Source organism: Cottoperca gobio, chromosome 5 (assembly GCF_900634415.1).
Source record: "Cottoperca gobio chromosome 5, fCotGob3.1, whole genome shotgun sequence".
Lineage (NCBI taxonomy): Eukaryota > Metazoa > Chordata > Actinopteri > Perciformes > Bovichtidae > Cottoperca > Cottoperca gobio.
In genome coordinates this window covers 11,754,636-11,773,003 of record NC_041359.1, presented here as the reverse complement: position 1 = coordinate 11,773,003, position 18,368 = coordinate 11,754,636, and the positions used below count along the sequence as shown (strand labels likewise).

At 42.2% G+C, this 18,368-nt stretch overlaps 1 protein-coding gene across 4 annotated transcripts in view; it reads right to left on the bottom strand.

The window, feature by feature from the left end:
- The window catches only part of kif21b (kinesin family member 21B), a 67,242-nt gene that overhangs the window by 22,410 nt on the left and 26,464 nt on the right, over positions 1-18,368 (bottom strand). For 2 of the 4 annotated variants that reach the window (XM_029431193.1, XM_029431196.1), the window contains exons 2-24: positions 17,592-17,814; positions 16,784-16,966; positions 15,770-15,919; positions 14,135-14,269; positions 13,790-13,975; positions 13,481-13,596; positions 12,713-12,908; positions 11,443-11,632; positions 11,220-11,283; positions 10,040-10,270; positions 9,110-9,242; positions 8,892-9,030; positions 8,073-8,261; positions 7,775-7,974; positions 7,568-7,675; positions 5,624-5,940; positions 4,900-5,080; positions 4,391-4,594; positions 4,146-4,247; positions 3,054-3,219; positions 2,640-2,700; positions 2,427-2,475; positions 1,432-1,670 (exon numbers count right to left, since the gene is read on the bottom strand). In XM_029431193.1, the coding sequence (XP_029287053.1) occupies positions 1,432-1,670; positions 2,427-2,475; positions 2,640-2,700; positions 3,054-3,219; positions 4,146-4,247; positions 4,391-4,594; positions 4,900-5,080; positions 5,624-5,940; positions 7,568-7,675; positions 7,775-7,974; positions 8,073-8,261; positions 8,892-9,030; positions 9,110-9,242; positions 10,040-10,270; positions 11,220-11,283; positions 11,443-11,632; positions 12,713-12,908; positions 13,481-13,596; positions 13,790-13,975; positions 14,135-14,269; positions 15,770-15,919; positions 16,784-16,966; positions 17,592-17,814 (3,762 nt within the window). The remainder of the gene's footprint in view (positions 1-1,431; positions 1,671-2,426; positions 2,476-2,639; positions 2,701-3,053; positions 3,220-4,145; positions 4,248-4,390; positions 4,595-4,899; positions 5,081-5,623; positions 5,941-7,567; positions 7,676-7,774; positions 7,975-8,072; positions 8,262-8,891; positions 9,031-9,109; positions 9,243-10,039; positions 10,271-11,219; positions 11,284-11,442; positions 11,633-12,712; positions 12,909-13,480; positions 13,597-13,789; positions 13,976-14,134; positions 14,270-15,769; positions 15,920-16,783; positions 16,967-17,591; positions 17,815-18,368) is intronic. The other 2 variants (XM_029431195.1, XM_029431194.1) reach the window with 2 other exon arrangements.

Here is an 18,368-nt window from a genome sequence, read left to right as displayed (position 1 = left end):
AAAAAATGTCAGGCCTCTGGCAGGTTTCCAGTGGCTGTTAACTTGGAGGTACGCAGGAGGAAAGACACAAAACAACCTGACAACTTTGTCAGGAAAGGATCAAATGTGATAAAAAGACATTTTCTTTTCTTGTTGATTTGTGATATTCCACAGGGCGTATGTTGCACAATTATCATCATGTTTCTATCCCGCTTCTTTGTTTATCTCAGAAATAGGTTTTATGTTGCCGTTTACCCCACTTCATCGGCTCTTCATCTTCATTAAGCTGTTCTCTAATTTAAGAAGACTAACTATCAGGCCCCCCCGTTGTCCCACACAGTAGATCAGTGATTCTCAACCTGGGGTACTTGCACCCCAGGTGGTACATCTGCAGGTGCCAGGCGGTACTTGGAAAGATTTGTAGCAACGCTAATTTGACAAAATAGAAATTACAATTTTATTAAAAGCTCACAGAATACGATTTTCCTAAATTAACTCTCAATCATCACTTATGACGATGTCTGTATCTGCAGAGACCCTGCAGCCCTCTACCTGTATTTTCTCTTTTCTTTTCATTTTGCTGTGTTCGGGGGGGCTTCCGTGCATTAACCTCTATAAAAACGTAGCAACCAGGTACCAGATCGGGAGCAGGAAGCTACAAAAGTGGTGGACAAAGCGGCGAATATTTTTTATATAACAAGGCGAAGGGCCAAGCTGACAAAGCTCTTTCGAAGACGAGAGTGAATCTGAGGTTGGCTTTCACCACCTCTGTCGAGCAGGAGGAGAGGCCGACTTTGAATGTTGTGTTTACAAACCGCAAACCAAAAGGTCCTACTCATTGTGCCTTTAAAAAATATAAACCACATACTGAGTCAGCTGTAATACCTGAACAGTATTTAAAGTGTGTAAGCACTTACCACATCTTAACAGCTAAAAGTAATGAATAAATAGTTCTGATATTTAGGTAAATGGTTACATCAGACAAAAAAAGGTTGGGAACCGCTTAAGTGGAGGATGCAAATATAAATGCTCCGTCATCAGAAACACTGCTCTAATTGTTACTTGAAAGGTCTCATAATTCTATATTGAACCAAGCCTTCACCATTCCCACTTCCTGGTATCACTTAAGGGATGTGTCTTGCCAATCTAAATGAAAGACTACGTTGTTCCTGTGCCTGTGATTGATTGGTTTCTCTGCTGCACTTTTATTTCCTTTGTTGCATATACGGCAACTACAGACTTAGTACTGCACTGCAACTGCATTACTGGTCTATTCCGTTTGCATCTTATTTCATTGTATGCATTTTATTTAATTTCATCTAATTTTATTGCCAATTATTTTTGATCGTCACCTTAATGCTTTTCCTTGCACTTTGAATTGCCTGTGCGTTTGTAATGTGCTATATAAATAAAGCTGCCTTGACATCTCAGCGATCATTATGATTCACTCACAAGGTGTGTCCCCTGACAGGTAGGCTGTTGGTGCGGGCCGCCCGGTGGAAGGGGTCTCGTAGGGCCAGGCTGAGCCCCAGAGTCGCCCTCCCGAGGCTTAGGCCGTCCTCCTGGATGTCCGTCAGCGAGGCCAGAGACTTGGTGATGTACTGCTGCTTGCTGCACGATGAGGGGTCCAAGATGGGACCAAGATACTCGGCAGACACCGCCTTCATCTGAGCCGACAGACGAGGCTCCATCTGGTTGAAAAACGGGCACTATTACAGAGGACCATAGGAGGGACAATGATATAAAGAAAGAATATGTATGAAAAACTGAGACATAAAATAAAGATTGAATTTAATTAAGGCCCAAGAGGAAATTAATGTAATGCCTGAAAATATCATTCAGCAGGGAAAAAGGAAATGATATGAAAACAGTAAAACAAACATGCTAGACAGGAAGAAGCAGCCATTGTGAGTTCAAACAAAGGCTGGGTATAGTACAACTTAAAATAAACAATCAACTATAGAGAACACAGAATTAACACGAGGATAAGAGAGATTTGTGTCAAATCAGAGGTTCCTCGTCAGAAAATCAAACCCAGCTTTAACAAGGGGAAGAATTTGTAAGTGTTTGCTTATAATGCCACCTCGTGGTTACAAACTGAAATTGCAGCTGCTCCGACAGAAAAACTGTGGCATGTGTGTCGACAGTAAAAATTAGAGCAAGGGTCTAAACACAATGCCTAACACTGATGTCATCTGACAAAATGCAGTGTCGTCATGATTCATAAAGGTCTGACAGGCTTGGATACGGCAAGATGCATCACTATGTGAGGATTTTAGCACTAACAAAAATAGAGGTATTGAGATTAAATATATGGAATTAATGTTAACATCTGGAGTCAAGAAAACTTTGTTGTGTGGAAGAGGAAGAATGTGGATTTAAATCTGGAACATCGGGAACAGCTAAATAACAACCTATACACTCAAGAAAACACAAATCAGCTGTACCTTCATTTTGAAATCATCGTGGCTGTTGGATTCTCTCATGTGAGACACACTGCAGAAAGAGAGGAAATGAGAGATGGAGGAAATGTTATTTCAGTTGAAAATTTCCCAGGATTTGTTTCGCAATATAGGACCAACTTTAGCACTTTGAAGTCCCTTTTTAAAAAGTGGGTCAGTGTGAGAAGAGGATTTTTGTGTGGGCGACTGCTGTCTCACCTGCTGTCAGAGGCTTGGCTGAACTCAGACGGCTCCTCGTCTGTGCTGGCATAACCATTTTCTGGAAGCACACAAAACATACAACTTGTGAGCCCCAAGGACGCCTTACATAACCACCACTCGATGAGTCTGAATGTGACACAACCTAATCCACTACCATATGTTCCAATTTCACCACATTTCCAGTTTAAATATATCCTCTAAAGCCGATTAAGGCAAGGGAACATACAGTATAAAGACTTCCACACAAACCTAAACACTAGGGCTGCCCTCTCTTAGACAATTAGTCCACTAATTGATCATTTTGGTGTCAGTCGACTTAGATTTTTAAATCAACTAAGTGTTAGTCGACTAAGAATTTCTTTAGACGAGGACAGCCCTACTAAACACCAACTAAAACCACCTCTCACTCACCCAGCTGCACATTGGCGATGAGAGCCTGGAGTTCAGGGATGTATTCTGCCTTTTCTCGCAGGGCATCAAGGATTATGTGATTGTGTGACGAGCCAATCACATCTGTCTGTCTCAGCTGACCCTCCAGCAGTCGGATCTGAGCCTCCTTCTGAGCCACCTGTAAACTCTGCGTGCACACAAAAAACAGACAAATCATAAAGGATAATGCACACACACACACACACACACACACACACACAATTATGTAAAATACAAAACAAATATTAATGGAATAAATTAATGGAATCGTTAGATTGCTGCTAGTCCGCCCCGTTAGTACAGGTGCGTGGCTCCCTTTGTGTGTGGCAAGCGGGAGAGCGAACAGTTTTGACCACAGTGAAAATATTGTTTTTGAAAAGCTAAACGCCAACACATATGGATTAAAGCAGAATACTTTGTGAGATAAAAAGGTATCTATCTTTCAATCAATAGATTATTCCCTGGATAATCTATTTCTACAAATAGTATAATACTAATAATATTAGTAAATGTTGCCTAATCTTTATCTGCAACTATGCAGAAATACCAGGTTAAAACCGAATGAATAGACATGCAAACTTTATATAAAAAATAAAATAAAATAAAAAGCAGCATTCAAATGCTGAGTTAGGATTTCGAATGGAAACGTTATGATTGAAGCTTTAAAATATTCGGTACAGCCCAAATAGGGTTTTAACTTTCGGAAGGGTGATTATTGATTTCTTTTGTACCAAGAAATACAAACCTGACAACATCTTGCAGTACAAAGAGAAACCACTAAATGGCACCACACTCCATTATTCGATGCACCTGACTTTACTCACTTCAGGACATTGCAACATCAATACATATGAATAACACGATTACATTTTTGCCAGTGGTATGCTGATAAATAAAAGAGTTTACTGTATATGAACACAATAAATCAGTACATGCTTTAATTTTTGTTGTTAAAGCTTTATATTTTCTTTCACACCTCTAAGAGTGCAGATTTGAATAGTTTCAGCATTATTGATTTTGCAAATATTTCTATTGACTTTTAAGTTTTCACAGAGGCCCTGGATGATAACTCACTCTGTCTATGGAAGCCTTCAAGAAGTGGTCCAGCAGGTTGCGCGCCTCAGCCAGAGAGCAGGAGCTGATCACCACTGACGTGTCCACAGAGTCCAGCTCATCCTGCAGGATACAAAATCCTAGCATTACTACAGGCCTCCTGACACTTCTCACAGCTGTGTGTGAGTGTGAGTGTGAGTGTGAGTGTGAGTGTGAGTGTGAGTGTGAGTGTGAGTGTGAGTGTGAGTGTGAGTGTGAGTGCATACCTTGGTCTCTTCTATCTGTACAATGGTGGCCTGGCAGTCAGACAAGCTGTCATTGATGTAGTCTATGTTGGCGTTCAGCACCTCAATGTCCTCATTAATTTCCAGAAGGAGGCGGTCCTCTGCTTCTGGCCCCTCCCCGTCTGCCATCAGTACCTCCCTCTTATGTGAGAGCGATTCCTGCTGGACTGTCAGCTCCTCTCGCTTCTGACTCATCCAAAACACAAATGCACAAAGAGCACAAAAAACAAAGAATCTGAATTATACTTAAAATAACATCAGCAAATGTCAAGGAGACTAAATTGTTTTAATCCACATTTGAACATCCACAAGGAACTAAGCAAATAATACTAATAATTGTATCACAAAACACTTTTCTATCTCAGTACAGCCCCTAGGATGCCACTTAACTCTATAGTCACCAAACCAAGTGTAATCCCAGCAACATCAACGCTTTAAACTGCACTAATGTCCACCTTAATCTAGAGTCAAAATGTGAACTTCATTCCTACCTTGATAAGCCGATCCATGTCAGCTTCCACGTTACTGATTGTCATTCTCTGCATGACAATGTCCATAATGCGATGCTCAAGTGTTTGCCACTTCTGACGGGCAGATTTGGAGAAGCTGCTGACTCTGCCCGCCGCTGCAACGCTGCCCAGGCCTGCTGGCTTGCGCTGCAACTTCTTCCTACTGGGAAAAGACAAAGTGAGAGGAGAGGAGAGGAGAGGAGAGGAGAGGAGAGGAGAGGAGAGAGGAGAGGAGAGGAGAGGAGAGGAGAGGAGAGGAGAGAGGAGGAGAGGAGACATAAGATGTGATAGATGCAACAGAAAGAGAAAAGAGGAGAAGTAAGAGTTACAAGAGGGAGACCGTATAAAGAGATAAATAAATGTTATCAACAGTCACCAGCCCACTGACAAGGAAGTAATAAACAATCATCTCTATTGAAACCTGACACTTGTACAATGTACACACAGTAACACATTTAACTTAACCATATTAATAACCTAAATTATAACATTATTATATTTGTTTGGGCGGGAACAAGTTTATGAAACTTAAATGAAACTCGGCATGAAGCTCCGTAAAGCTGAGGGAACTGCATTACGGTTGATATGTTTCTGTCGGCTCACTACGAGTGACTCCTTTCACATTATCATTTAACTAATGATTATAAAAATATCCACTACAAAGACAGTGTAAACACGTGCACATGTAAAGTAGAGGTCTTCTTACCCAATGACTCTGGTTCCATCCATGCTCCCTTCACTCTCTGCCAGATATCCAAACACATTGTTTTTGTTGTTCCACTGTTTCACCAGCCCGCTCACAGACCTCCCAGTCTCGGGTTCAGAGCTGCTTGCTGTAGTGTTGGCTGAAAACTCAGCTCCAGAATCCGTCGCCGGAGGACTCTGGTTCCAGCGGGCCACACGCCCGGCCACGCGGTCTGACATGGGCTTGGCCAGGCGTCGCAGGGCGGTCACCTCCTGACTCTTCCTGCGCAGCACCTGCTCCTGCTGCCGCTTCTGAGACTCCAGCGCTCGGATCTGGTACTGATGGACAGGACGGAGAGAAATGGTTCTTTAATGTTTTGTGGTTCAGGCTTCATGATCTTCAGACGTTAATTAGATTCCTGAGCTGACTGCGTTTTGCTTACAAAGTGTTGATCATGAGAGGATTTTAAGACTTAAGACGAAACCCGAAATAAAAGGATTATGAATGATGCTCACGGTATGACAGTGTAAATGTTTCCACGCTCATTAACAAGCCCTCTCCTCCAGGGAAAACAAATAAAGATGGAAATTAATACGGTATGTGCTAATCTTCAAAACAAACAATAATCTGTGTGCAATATGTACATGATACATTAATCGGCGTTTTGAAGTGCCAGGCTGACAAACAGAAGGAGAACCTCAATGCAAACCATAAACACTACCTCATCAGCATGAGTCATTCTTTACATATGTGAAATACTGGATCCGTGAGATTAGAATTTGGACCATGTGGCCGACAGCTGAAACATAGATTAAAAAGGCTCATATATAACATTGCTCATACTGTCTCACCTCGCTCACAATTTCACAATAATTTATTTTCTGCATGAGACATTAGAGGGAGCTGAAGCACCAGAGAAAATATGGTAACATGTGTGCTCCATGTTTCCGAAGTATCTTGTATCTACTACAGCAGGGGTATTCAACTACAATTCTAAGAGGTCCAGTTAGAGAACATTTCCGCGAGCAAAGGTCCGGAGCCTCATAATGTCTAACTTGCGTTATGAATTAGTGTGAGATATATTGAAGTAGTCTAGTAGCTGTATCAACGTCTGCACGTCATCAACATCTGACTGTCAAATCTAATAAAGAAAGTACAAGTTAAAAACATTTAGCTATACAGATATATATAATACTGTAGACATGTATAATGTTCTTCTCGGGCTGCATTTAAAAATACAATTGAGAAAATAAATTAAATAACTTTTGAAAGATTGTGCATCTTAAAATAAAGTGCTTAATCTTAGAAACATAAAAAAAGTGTAGCAGCAGCTTGAGTTTCCCTTTTTCTTTAACTGTTTCACATCTTGATTTAAGTCTCAACCAATGTTAGAATAAATCAGTCTCAACACATTTTAACACTTGAACAGTTTAACCCAGACTACCACTTCCTGGGTTAAACTGTTCTCTGTGGCTGATGATGCTGACAGGTGGCCTGTTTGAATGAGTGCTTATTTTCTGTGCCCTCAGTTCAGACTTGAGTGGGTATGTTTGGTCAAAAACGATGTGCTTTGTCTCATAGTGGCGTTTCACATCACCACTTCTAATGAGCACCACGGTCTCTGAGCATATGAGACGCTGGTGTTGTGCTCCCAGTGGGAAGGATGAACATGAATGAGTCCATCCTGGGTTGAAAGCTCTGTTGACTTCTCTCTTCTTGGAGAGCGCCATGAGTAGTTATTGTTCTCTCCCTGTCTGCCGCTCACTCGTCTCTTCGTCTGTGTTTCTCTCCCTTTCTTACATTCTTAATTTCTTAATTACTTTAACAATTAATCGATTATCAAAATAGTTGGCAATTATTTTTCTGTAGATCAACTAATCAATTAGTCGACTAATCCTTGCAGCTTGTATCTAGTATGTAGTTTGCAGTGCCGAATATCTCTTAAACAAACAAACAGATGCTGACCTCTTGCCGGCGCTGCTCCTTCTTGAGTTGGGCGATCTCACGGTTCCTCTTTGCCTCCACCATCCTCCTCCTCTGCTGCTCCTCCTTCATCTGCTTCATCAGCGTCACCTGGAAAAAGCAGAGAGGTCAGACTAAACCGCACTAGTATTCATGCTCAAACAATCTCGTTTACTCCCGCTCCTCCACACTCACTCTTCTCCCTCTTACCTTGGCTTTCTTCATGTCGTTGACCTCTGTCTGAAGTTTCTTCAGCTCCCGCTCGTACCTCCCCTGGTTTTTGAGGAGACGAGCATGCTCTTTCTGCGCCACTTGTAGCTTCAGCAGGTCTCGGTTCATCTCCTTGAGACGTTTCTCGTAGTCCTGCTTGACCCGGCTGGCCTTCTCCTCCGTGTAGTTCTCCATGGACACTGTGTAGCCATGTAATAATGTTAATGACCTGCTGTCAGGACGCCACAACTCCCCAACCCTGTGTGTAAACTAAAACTCCCATGATGCATGAACTCACTGAGATTCTGCAGTACGCGGTCTCTCTCCTGCTGAGTGTCTCGGATCTTGTTCTGCAGTAGAATGAGCTTCTCCTCGTACTGCAGCTTCAGCATCAGCAGCCTCCGCTGGCTGTTCTCCAGCTCGTCTATTAGCTTCTGTTTGATCTCGATCTCGCAGGTCAGATCAGCCAAGTCCGCCTGGAAGTTGGCTGCAGGTTGGACAGGAAAGGTCAGACAGAGTGCAAAGAGGAGCTTAAAGAGGAGTTCAGATAACAATATATTAAGGATAATGGAATAAATGGCAGGAAATTCTTCTTTGTGCTTCTTTTAGAAACCGTCTGAATGTGCACAATCACATTCAGCTCTACACTATAAAATATCTTCTTCTGTCTTCACTCAACAGGAGATCTAGGTAATGTTGAATAGCACAAAGAGTCTACAGCCATTTAGAGTTTTGCAAAGATGTGGTCATAAATCATAAATAAATATAAATTTAGACCAGATGATGGCGCTAGAGGAAAAGCCAAGGGGTCTCAAAAGATACATCATCTAGAAATCCTGAATGTCTGTGCAAGATTTTGTCAATTTGCCAATTTGTCTGACAGATGTTGAGAAGTCTGGATAAATCAAAAGAAGATAAATCAAATAGAAGAAAGATCAGGGGATCACCAAAGTCATTTGGGATTCATCCTCTGGACACAATGGATGTCTGTACGTAATTAACGGAGATACTGACTTACAGACAGACACACTTTGCTATCTATAACCATGGATGTACACAGGACGCAAAAGGGGGCAGAAGTCTGCTCATTCTGTAGCAGCGGCTGTCAGAAACACACCTTTCTCCTCAGAGTCTGAGTCTGAATCCACCAGGCTCTCGTCACTGTCAAACCCGTTCTCCTCCTCCCTGCCCTCCTCTTCATCCTCCCCCTCATCTTCATCACAGCCACTCTCCTCCTGCAAGGGAGACATGACATCCTACACGCAGAAACACAGATACGTCAGACTTTGTGCCTTTTGTTCTCGTTTAAAACTGTTAAGGATGCCAACACCTTACCTCGACATAATTGTCGTCTGAATCGATCTCTCCATTTTGTCCGTTTTGTCCGTTATGACCACTCTGCCCGTTCTCTCCATTCTCGTGAGTGTGCAGTTTGACTCGTTTCTTCTGACCTTTCTCCAACTCAGGACTACAGGAGGAGAAAAGCGTGATTGTTAAGCCACATGAGAAAACACACAAATAACGTCACTTGTCTATATTTTGTATCTTAAAGTCTATCCAATTCAACTACAGTAGTACAAGTGTTTATTTTACGACACGCTTGTATTTAAGTGAGAAGTCACACACTCCTAACAACCACCATTAACGCTTTAGGAGTGTTGCCAAATGATGCGCTCACAGCAAAATTCAGACCTCTACTTAGTACAAAGTCTTCTTCAGCTCATCTCCCCTTTGATCCCTTTTTTACAACCATCCCGCTTATCACCTGGCCCATCTCTGGATTCCTGTCCACCTCCATCTCTGTCCCATTAAATCTCAATTAGCCTGTTAGGCTGTGTACTCTTCTCTCATGACCCACTGGCCGAATGAATTAGACCTTTTTTGTGTCCAAGCCAGCATTACTACTCAGCACTGGCAGCGTCTCAATTCTATTCAGAAGCTGGCCATCCCAAAGCACTAATCGTCTTGTGATGTGGCTCTTAAGCTGGAAGGGAGAAGCAATGAGGCAAGTATATGGGCATGAACAATAATGTACTCATTATGCTCGCTCGGCTTTTAAAACATGCACAAGTTCATTGACAAGGGCTTAGAGGGACGAATGAGAAATATAATTTACATCAAGCTGAGATGTTTGGATATATGAGGACAGAAGAGCTTCCTGGAACTCTGAGGGCGTGACTCTTCCGGGGACTTGCGTTTCAATTGTATAAAGTTTTTTTTAATTAGCATTTAAATATGTGATAATATCTCAAATGCGTTCTTAACCTCATCCTCCTCTGTCTCCTCTCCTTCTTTTTCAGCCTCTCGATGTCCATCTTGGCGCGGCGTAACACGTCCGTCATCTCGGCCTCCATAGATAAGGGAGCAGGGCAGGAGCCAGGGGGGTGGCCGGGGGCGGGGCTGAGAGTGGAGGAAGGGAACGAGGAACGCAAGGAAAGTCGGGTCGACTGCCGTCGCAAGGACTCGTTCATGGCCTCGCTTTCAAGAAGCTTGGTTCTGACAGAGGAGGAAGAGAGAGGGAGGAAGAGACCGTCAACAGAATTAATTTCAACAGTCAAACTGACTCATCACATCTAATTAATTCTATTTTCTTCAGTCACTATGAAACATTTGAAAGAAGAAATAAGACATTCCTCTTACAAATTAAAGTTTCAATTCATAAGCAATATAATTAATCCTTGTTCAATTCAATACACACAGGGGTTTTATGTCTCGCAGCACATGATAGCTTATTTTAGCTAGCATTAACAAAGAAATAAATAGAAACATGCTGTGTAACTGACCTCATTTACTCCAATTTGACAGTATACCAAAATTGTCCCTTGTGGCTTTTCAGCCAAAGTTACAGGGTCTCGCTTTAAAGGCATGATTTTCTGATTTGGTGGTGGAAAATGATGATACTGAACTCAAACAGCCTCCATTGTTTGGAAATACGCTTGCTTGACTTCTTGTAGCGAGTTAGATGAGAGAATTGATACTGCTCTTGTGCCTGTCTGGTCAATATGAAACTAGATGCCAGGAGATGGTAAGCTTAGCTTAACGCATTTAGCATTAAAACTGTAAGCAGGAAGAAACAGCTAGCCTAGTTCTGTACAGAGGTAGTATAGGGTTAGATACTGTAGATATATGTAATGTTACTGAGCTTCAGATGTGCTGTTAGACAGACGTTTTACCTACAGACAGAGCCAAGCTAGCCGTTTCCACTTGTTTCCAATCTTTATGCTAAGTTTAGCTAACCGGCTTAAGGGCTCCAGCTACATATTTATTGAACACAAATGAGGGTAGTAGCCTATAGATCTTCTCATCTAACTCTCGGCATGAAAGTGCATAAGCATATTTCCCAAAACTATTCCTTTATAAACAAAGAACGTCCTATGTCCTATGAGTGTAATGCTACAAGTGATGGCAGTAAATACAGGCATCCCAGAAGGTTTGGAGCTCTTACCTCAGTTCTTCAACCTCTCGGATGTATTTCTGGATTAAAGCCCCGATCTCCTCATTGCCCTCACCTGACGGTCAAAAGCAGAAGGAGGCTCAGGTTACAGAAAGCACTAAGCACTAATGCAATAAGGATGCATCAAAGTAAAATCTTAGGATATAAACGTGAGAGATATAGAGTTCATGTGGTGTTTAAACATTCAAAGCAGTTACATATCTCCTTCACGTACTTGACTTGGTCAGCAGAGTGCTGACCTCGTTGGTCAGCATATGTGTCACACGGGTGTTGAGGTGGTCAATGGTCTCCTGCATGGCCTTTACCCTGAGGCGCAGAGTGTCGCTCTCTCTCTGCAGCATTGCATTTTCCTGATACAGGTCACTGAAGCCCTCTGAACCATCCTCTCCTGCCACACGCTTCCCCTGCACAGAGTAGCAAACAGTCCGCATGAAAAAACAATGAACACTAGAAGGGAAAAAGACGTCATGGCCAAAAGACCTGAAAAACTAAACAAATTCTCTACACTGTTGCAGTCCAAGCAAACACAAATCATTGTTTAAAATGACTTTGTCTGTCTGTGGCTCTTCAAGCAGCTATTGTAATATTCTCAAAGATTAACGCCGAAAAAGTCCTGTTCGAACAGAGAGTCACTATCAAATCCAGTCACAGCCCCCAGACATCATTACATCCACCAATCCAACACTCCATTACTTAACTCAAGTCACATCAAATCCCTTATTACCACATCGAGATGAGCTCGCAGTCCCTCTCCAGTCCTTCTAGTAACGCCCTTAACCTCATATCAAACTGACAACCTCGCTAAATTATTGCTCGTTTCTTGTAGCCCCAGAGGTCAACGCTGATGAAAAAGTGGAGACTCTTTGCAGACCTTCTTCGAATGTTATTCTTATTTCTTGTCGCATTTTCTTGCATCAGTCTCCAGTCCACTCAATAATGGTTCATATAAGATAAACCGTGTTGCACAAAGCACATTCACCTAAAGGATCAATTTATCTCTGCATTACTTTGGAAAATGCTGATGTTGCACTCATTAATCTCATCACTATGCATGCACTATAGTAAAAGTATAAATGGATGCGTGTGTTCCATTAAAGATCTTTCATTTGATGCAGAGATCAGCTGCTGCAGACATGGCCTCTGCTTTTCTTACTCGCCCTCCAATACCAGCTTCACTTACACCCATTAGTGTCGTTTGTTTTCTACATCTGCTCAGTTACTTTTCCCAATTTCCTCCATCATGTCGGCTCCCTCTTACCGCCTCATTGCATCAGTTTCACTGACAGCCATGTGTTGTCTCTCTTCTTCAACCTGTCACTTTTCATTCTGCATCTCTGTCATGCAGCCCCTTTTATCTTTTTTTCTCTGAGCACCTCTGCGTATTCATTTCTTCACATTATTTTTCTCATCTCTCTCTCTCTCTCTCTCTCCCCCGCACAATATTTCCTGCCTTCTTATAGTCACCCATCCCACACATCTCTCACCTCCTTGTACTCCATCAGTTCCATCTGAAGCCGGGCTATCTCGGCACGCAGGGCGCTGATCTGCTGGCTGGTCTTGTCCTGGTTCACCACCACCTTGTTCTTGATGTTTCGGGCACGGTTGGCGTACTTTAGTGTGTTCAGTGTCTCCATGAAGTCCCGGTCTGATGGACTGACGCAGGCGATCATCAAAGTGCGACTGAAGGGGAAGGAAATGTTAAGGTTGTAGACGACTGACTGTATAACAATGTTGAAGATATCTTGTTGGTACCATGAACAAAATAGAAGCCCTTTTGACATTCAGGCACAACATTAACAACTCCACTCATCGTCTTGTGTGTCCCACTGAGGGCTTAAGAAAAGCTCCTTACGGCTGCAACTAACGATTCTTTTCATTCATCTGATGATTATTTTCTTGATTAAACATTAAGTCTATGAAATGTCAGAAAATGGAAACATTTTCAGTTTATTTTGTCCTCACTTTATAGAAGCTGTCAAAATTGTGGAAACAATCAAACTTGTGGGAATTAATTTCTGTCAATCAAATTTGATTAATTGACTTTCAGCTCTACAGAGCAGTGATGCCTTGATATATTACAACTTTCCCTTTAGTAGATAAAAACTTAATCTGGAATAATATTTATATTATTCCAGCAGAATTATATGATTTTACTGAGATATAAATATTTTTTCTGTATGTACAGTGTGTGTGTGTGTGTGTGTGTGTGTGTGTGTGTGTGTGTGTGTGTGTGTGTGTGTGTGTGTGTGTACCTGTTGCCTCCCAGTGAGTCCTGTAGCAGACGAGTGAGTTTGGAGTCTCTGTAAGGGACGTGTCCTCCCTTCTTAGCCTGGTCTCCTAAAGCACTGATCACATTTCCCAGCGCCAGCTACAAAACACATGTTTAAAAATGTATCACAAACTAGTTTTCAAGTGTTATGAACATGCTGAGATTTAAGGAAGACATGCATGTATATAAATACATCAGAGTACAGGCAGACAGCTGTACGCTTTGTCATTCTCCATCATACCGCCCATATATGGGAACACATACGCATATTTTATATTTCTGTCTTTCTCACCAGTCCACAGTTAATAGAGATTCCCTCGCGGGCTCTCTCTCCTGTAGCTCCTGTGCGTTTCAGCCTCTCGGAGCCAGCCAGGTCCACAAAGTGGAACTTGGCCATCAGCGTTTCGAACTCGGGCTGAGCGATAGGGCTGGCGTCCACACCGTTCAACTCCCCGTTCTCTCCTCCTCCTCCATTCTGCTAGAAGGTCGTGCACATTTTTATATAATATGAGTTCATGAGTTAAAGCGTCTTACTCGAAAATAGCAATTATGTCATCACCTTTAATGCTAATGTAATTTGAAATGAATTGTCTTTAATTCATTTTTCCCACCCCTCCCTCAAAACCCCATATCTCACCATTTGACCCTGCTGGCACGCTCTCATCTGACAGAGGTAGATGGTGAAGATGGCGTGCGAGCGGGAGCTTGTGGCGTTCATCTGGGTGCTGGCCGTGGTGCGGGACAGAGCACCGATCTTCAGGCACTGCAGCAGCTGCAGCACGCACACAATATAGCGGACATTTGGTTATGACTTTTTAGTTTGAACTGAAGAAGAGAAAACTATGATCACAAAAAGATGAAGATTCAGTCGACAAAAACAAATAACTGTTGAGACCGTGCTATTGTTGAATCACCACCCATGATCACTTGCTCATTTCTGTATCAACACCCACGTATGTAATGGATGTGGGAAACCACTTATTTGGTTGACTTCAAACTTTCTTTGAGCTTTTCTGCATCTCTACACACACAAAACGTTGCAAAAGTATTCTCTTATTTTTGCCCTCCTCTCCTCCTTTTTACCCTCAACCTGACTCCTTGTCTTTCTCCCACACTCCATCACCTCCACACTTCTCCTCCACCCTCTTGTTTTGACATGTCCTCTCTTCCCATACACAGGAGTGCCCATCTGTCTCTGCTCGTCTCAGCTGTCTGCATTTTTCTTCTCCTTCTCTTTCAGCACCCATTTAACAATCCACTCACATCTGTCTTGCTACTCTGTCACCTATTTGAGAAGAACCCAAATAATACCATAAGTACGTTGTGTCAGCCAGTGTTTACTGTACTGTAGCCCTCCTCCTAAATCACCAGCTGCGACCTCTGTTAACCTCTGAGTCACTGGCTCGTCACATCTCCACTAACAGACATTCATCCTGCCCTCTTGACCCCATCACATACTCCTTTTTGCACACTGTCACTGCTGATCGGTTTCCTTTTTTGGCAACTATCACTCACTCCTGATATCTGACAACTTCTCAAGAAAGCTACACTCAAACAGTCTGGTATTGCTCACAGAAAATAGCCTCATGGATTTAACTAGTGTGGCTTAAAGGCAGCATGACCACCCTTATTAACCTCGACCTGATTCTTGATTTTGACGACTGACCACCAGATGGTTCATGCCAGACTTTGTGGGGTGTTGTGCACTCTTTTTTTTTTTTGTAACTGTTTATGCCAAGCACTTCCACCAAATCGTCAACGGTAGCTGCAGTTTTTTTTATTTAGTTTTAGCCTCTGCATGAAATTTAAGGGGAGACAATAAAGGTGAATATGGTAAAAATAAATTAACTAATATATATATATCACCATGAAACTTCCCCAATGTATTACTTTTTGTATAGTTTTCTGAAATGTTATGCTTGAATATGCAAACAAGACATTGTCTAATGCTTAACTTTTGGTGAATTTCTTTACACTTGTCTGAAAGAAGACAAATTGTGGATTTGAAGGCATTTAAAATGACTAGGCTGAAACTTAATGAGTGCATTTATAAACGTGCTTTTGCAAAAAAATCAAAGCCAAAGTAAGTTCAGAAAAATCACTGTTAGGATAAGTGAAGAAATACACACTTTCATGACCCTTAGACCAAGAAACATTAGCATAAGAGTTACTGCTTTAGAATATATTTATATAGAGTACAAATTTACAACAAAATAAAAAAGACTGAGGATGATGACACACATATGATACCAACACACACACATGCACCCACCTCCTCTTCTGAGTGCACCAGTCTGGAAGTGACTCCGGTGGTGTAGATGCTGCCGCTGGCGTCTTCGTGGATCTTAATGTTGGACTTCCTGTTTCGACTATCTGGATCTCTGGCTACGTCAAACAAGTCCAGGACCTCTTCATTGTACAACTGCAATAAAGACAAGCCACGACACACATTTGTATCATTATACCATTTTTACACACCCAAAGCTCAATGACTCTAATTTATCGTAACATAACCATTAAACATAATGACTTAATGAACAGATTTCTATATGGTTCTCATGGTCTCAACTTTTCTCACAGCTGTGTTTCTTATTTACACAAAGGTCAAAGGATTGACCTCTCAGAAACCAAAGAGGGCAAGGGCCAAGAGGTCAGCTGAAAGCTCAGCTGTTCCCACCTACTGCTAAACACACAAACACACACACGTTTTGAATCAGAGATAACCTTGTGACCTAACAACAAACAGAAAACCCACTAACAACATAGAGCAGGACAGAGGAGTAAAAATTAAAGAAAGAAAGAGAAAGCTAGAATGTATTTTTAAATTATTACAGAAAGCTCATTAAAGTAATCAGATCCCACACACACATCACATATACAACCAGCTGCCCTCAGAGACAACCCAAACATTTGCTTACCAGAGACCTCTGGAGAAATGATTACTTGTCATATTATCTCATTACTCCTATACAAGCGTCCCTCCCTCGCTCTTATCCATCCTATACCCCACAGTGATGAGGAATAATGTCAGAGGTAATGGACATTAATCAAGACCAACAAAAGCACAAGCAGACATTCCTGCCCATCTGTCATTGGGTTGTCACTTCCTGTTTGTGGAAGAGGGGGCTGATTCTCTTGTCTCCCTGTTATGTCCCATCTGGTTAGAGTTAATATGGACAAATGCCCATCCCACACACAAAAGCGCATTTGCAAGCAAGAACATAAATAATGTTACAATGTGAGATCAGGTGCTCTACATCCACATCTACACGTGTGAGTTGCCCACCTCTAGGAACTGGGCGGTGACTTTAAACTCGGGCGGCTGGGAGCCGGCCTCCTGGGCACGATCCCTCCTGTTCTGGATTCCCTCGAACAGATGATGCACGGCCCGCGAGATGATGCCCTGCTCCTTCTGGCTCAGGCCCACATCGAAGCCCGTCCCCATGGTGTAGGTTTTCCCCGAACCCGTCTGCAACACATTTCATCAACCACAATGAGATCCCATTTACTGAGTACTCCAAACATCATACATCCTACATCTATGTACAGTAACCTGTTTGATCAGCAGTTCATTAAACTTCAATTAACTGTGTGTGTGTTTTTATTCAACCAACTCATTTCTGCCTGGGATACTTGTCAGGGGTTATTTTTGGTTCGCAGAGCCTATCAATACACTGCAAAATGACATATAAAATATTCGCAATAAGGACTAGACACATAGATGACCAGCCTCTAAAGAATTGATGAACCTCTCTAGAGAGAAATTTCAAAATAAAAGTTCAAAATAAAATGTAAAAACTCAGAGAAAGAACACATATTAATTATTATAACAATAACAAGTTACAACTCTCTTTGTGTTGTAACCCGAGCTTCACTGTGCATCGTTTTGGTAGCCGGGCCGGTGAGACGTGCATGTTAGTGAATGCAAGTCCCTTCCTGCATCTCCCACTGGATGGGTTATCGCTGCCGCTCTTCACTGCACATTTCCGTATGTACTTCTAACTTCTTAAAACCACAAAAGCTATGGAACTCACAATTCTTTTAATTAATTACTTCAAATCCCTGAAATCAAAATGCAAGCCTCTGCGTCATACCTGACCATAAGCGAACACAGTGGCGTTGTATCCCTCGAAGCAGCCCTCGATGAGCTTGTACACAGAGGCCTGGTAGATTTGCTGCTGCTCGGAGTCGATGTCAAGCACAAAGTCATAGGTGAAGGCCTTGTCTTTACCCAGGAGGACCTGTGGTTCTCCAGGCGTGACCAGCGTGCACACATGACAGCCCTCTATCTTCTCCTTGGCCATCTGAGGACGAATCCTGAGAGGAGAGAAGAAAAGGAGAGAGTCAGTGAATGAAGATTATTCATCATAAATCAAAGGTGTAAAATGGGTGTCACTGATTGTGACTGAAATGTTTTCATGTGTTTATGCAGTGCAGATCAATTATTATAATCTGATCCACACGCTAAACACGCTGTGCTTTGACCTCATGATCTTTTGGGATAAAGGAACACATTCACACTTGAGCCAAGACTGTGGAATAATAATCTGTTTAAGAAATATGACCTTAAAAACACAATATGCTATATCCATATGCTATATCAATATCCAGAGATATCATATTTTATATTCCATACATTGTCAAAACTTGCCGTCTAAATGACCCGCAATGAAACAGATTCTTGTGGGTTTTGCTAGCAGTCACTAATATAGCCTCAAGACTCTAGCCTCAGGCAGAGATGAGCAGCAGACAAGATCACTTCTTCCTATCTCCACACCCCCACATTTCTTTCATTTTTCAAACTAGTAATCTTCAGGCCCAACCAACACTGAGTCAAGTGACATTGAGGAAATGTATCCTCTGGAGCAGCA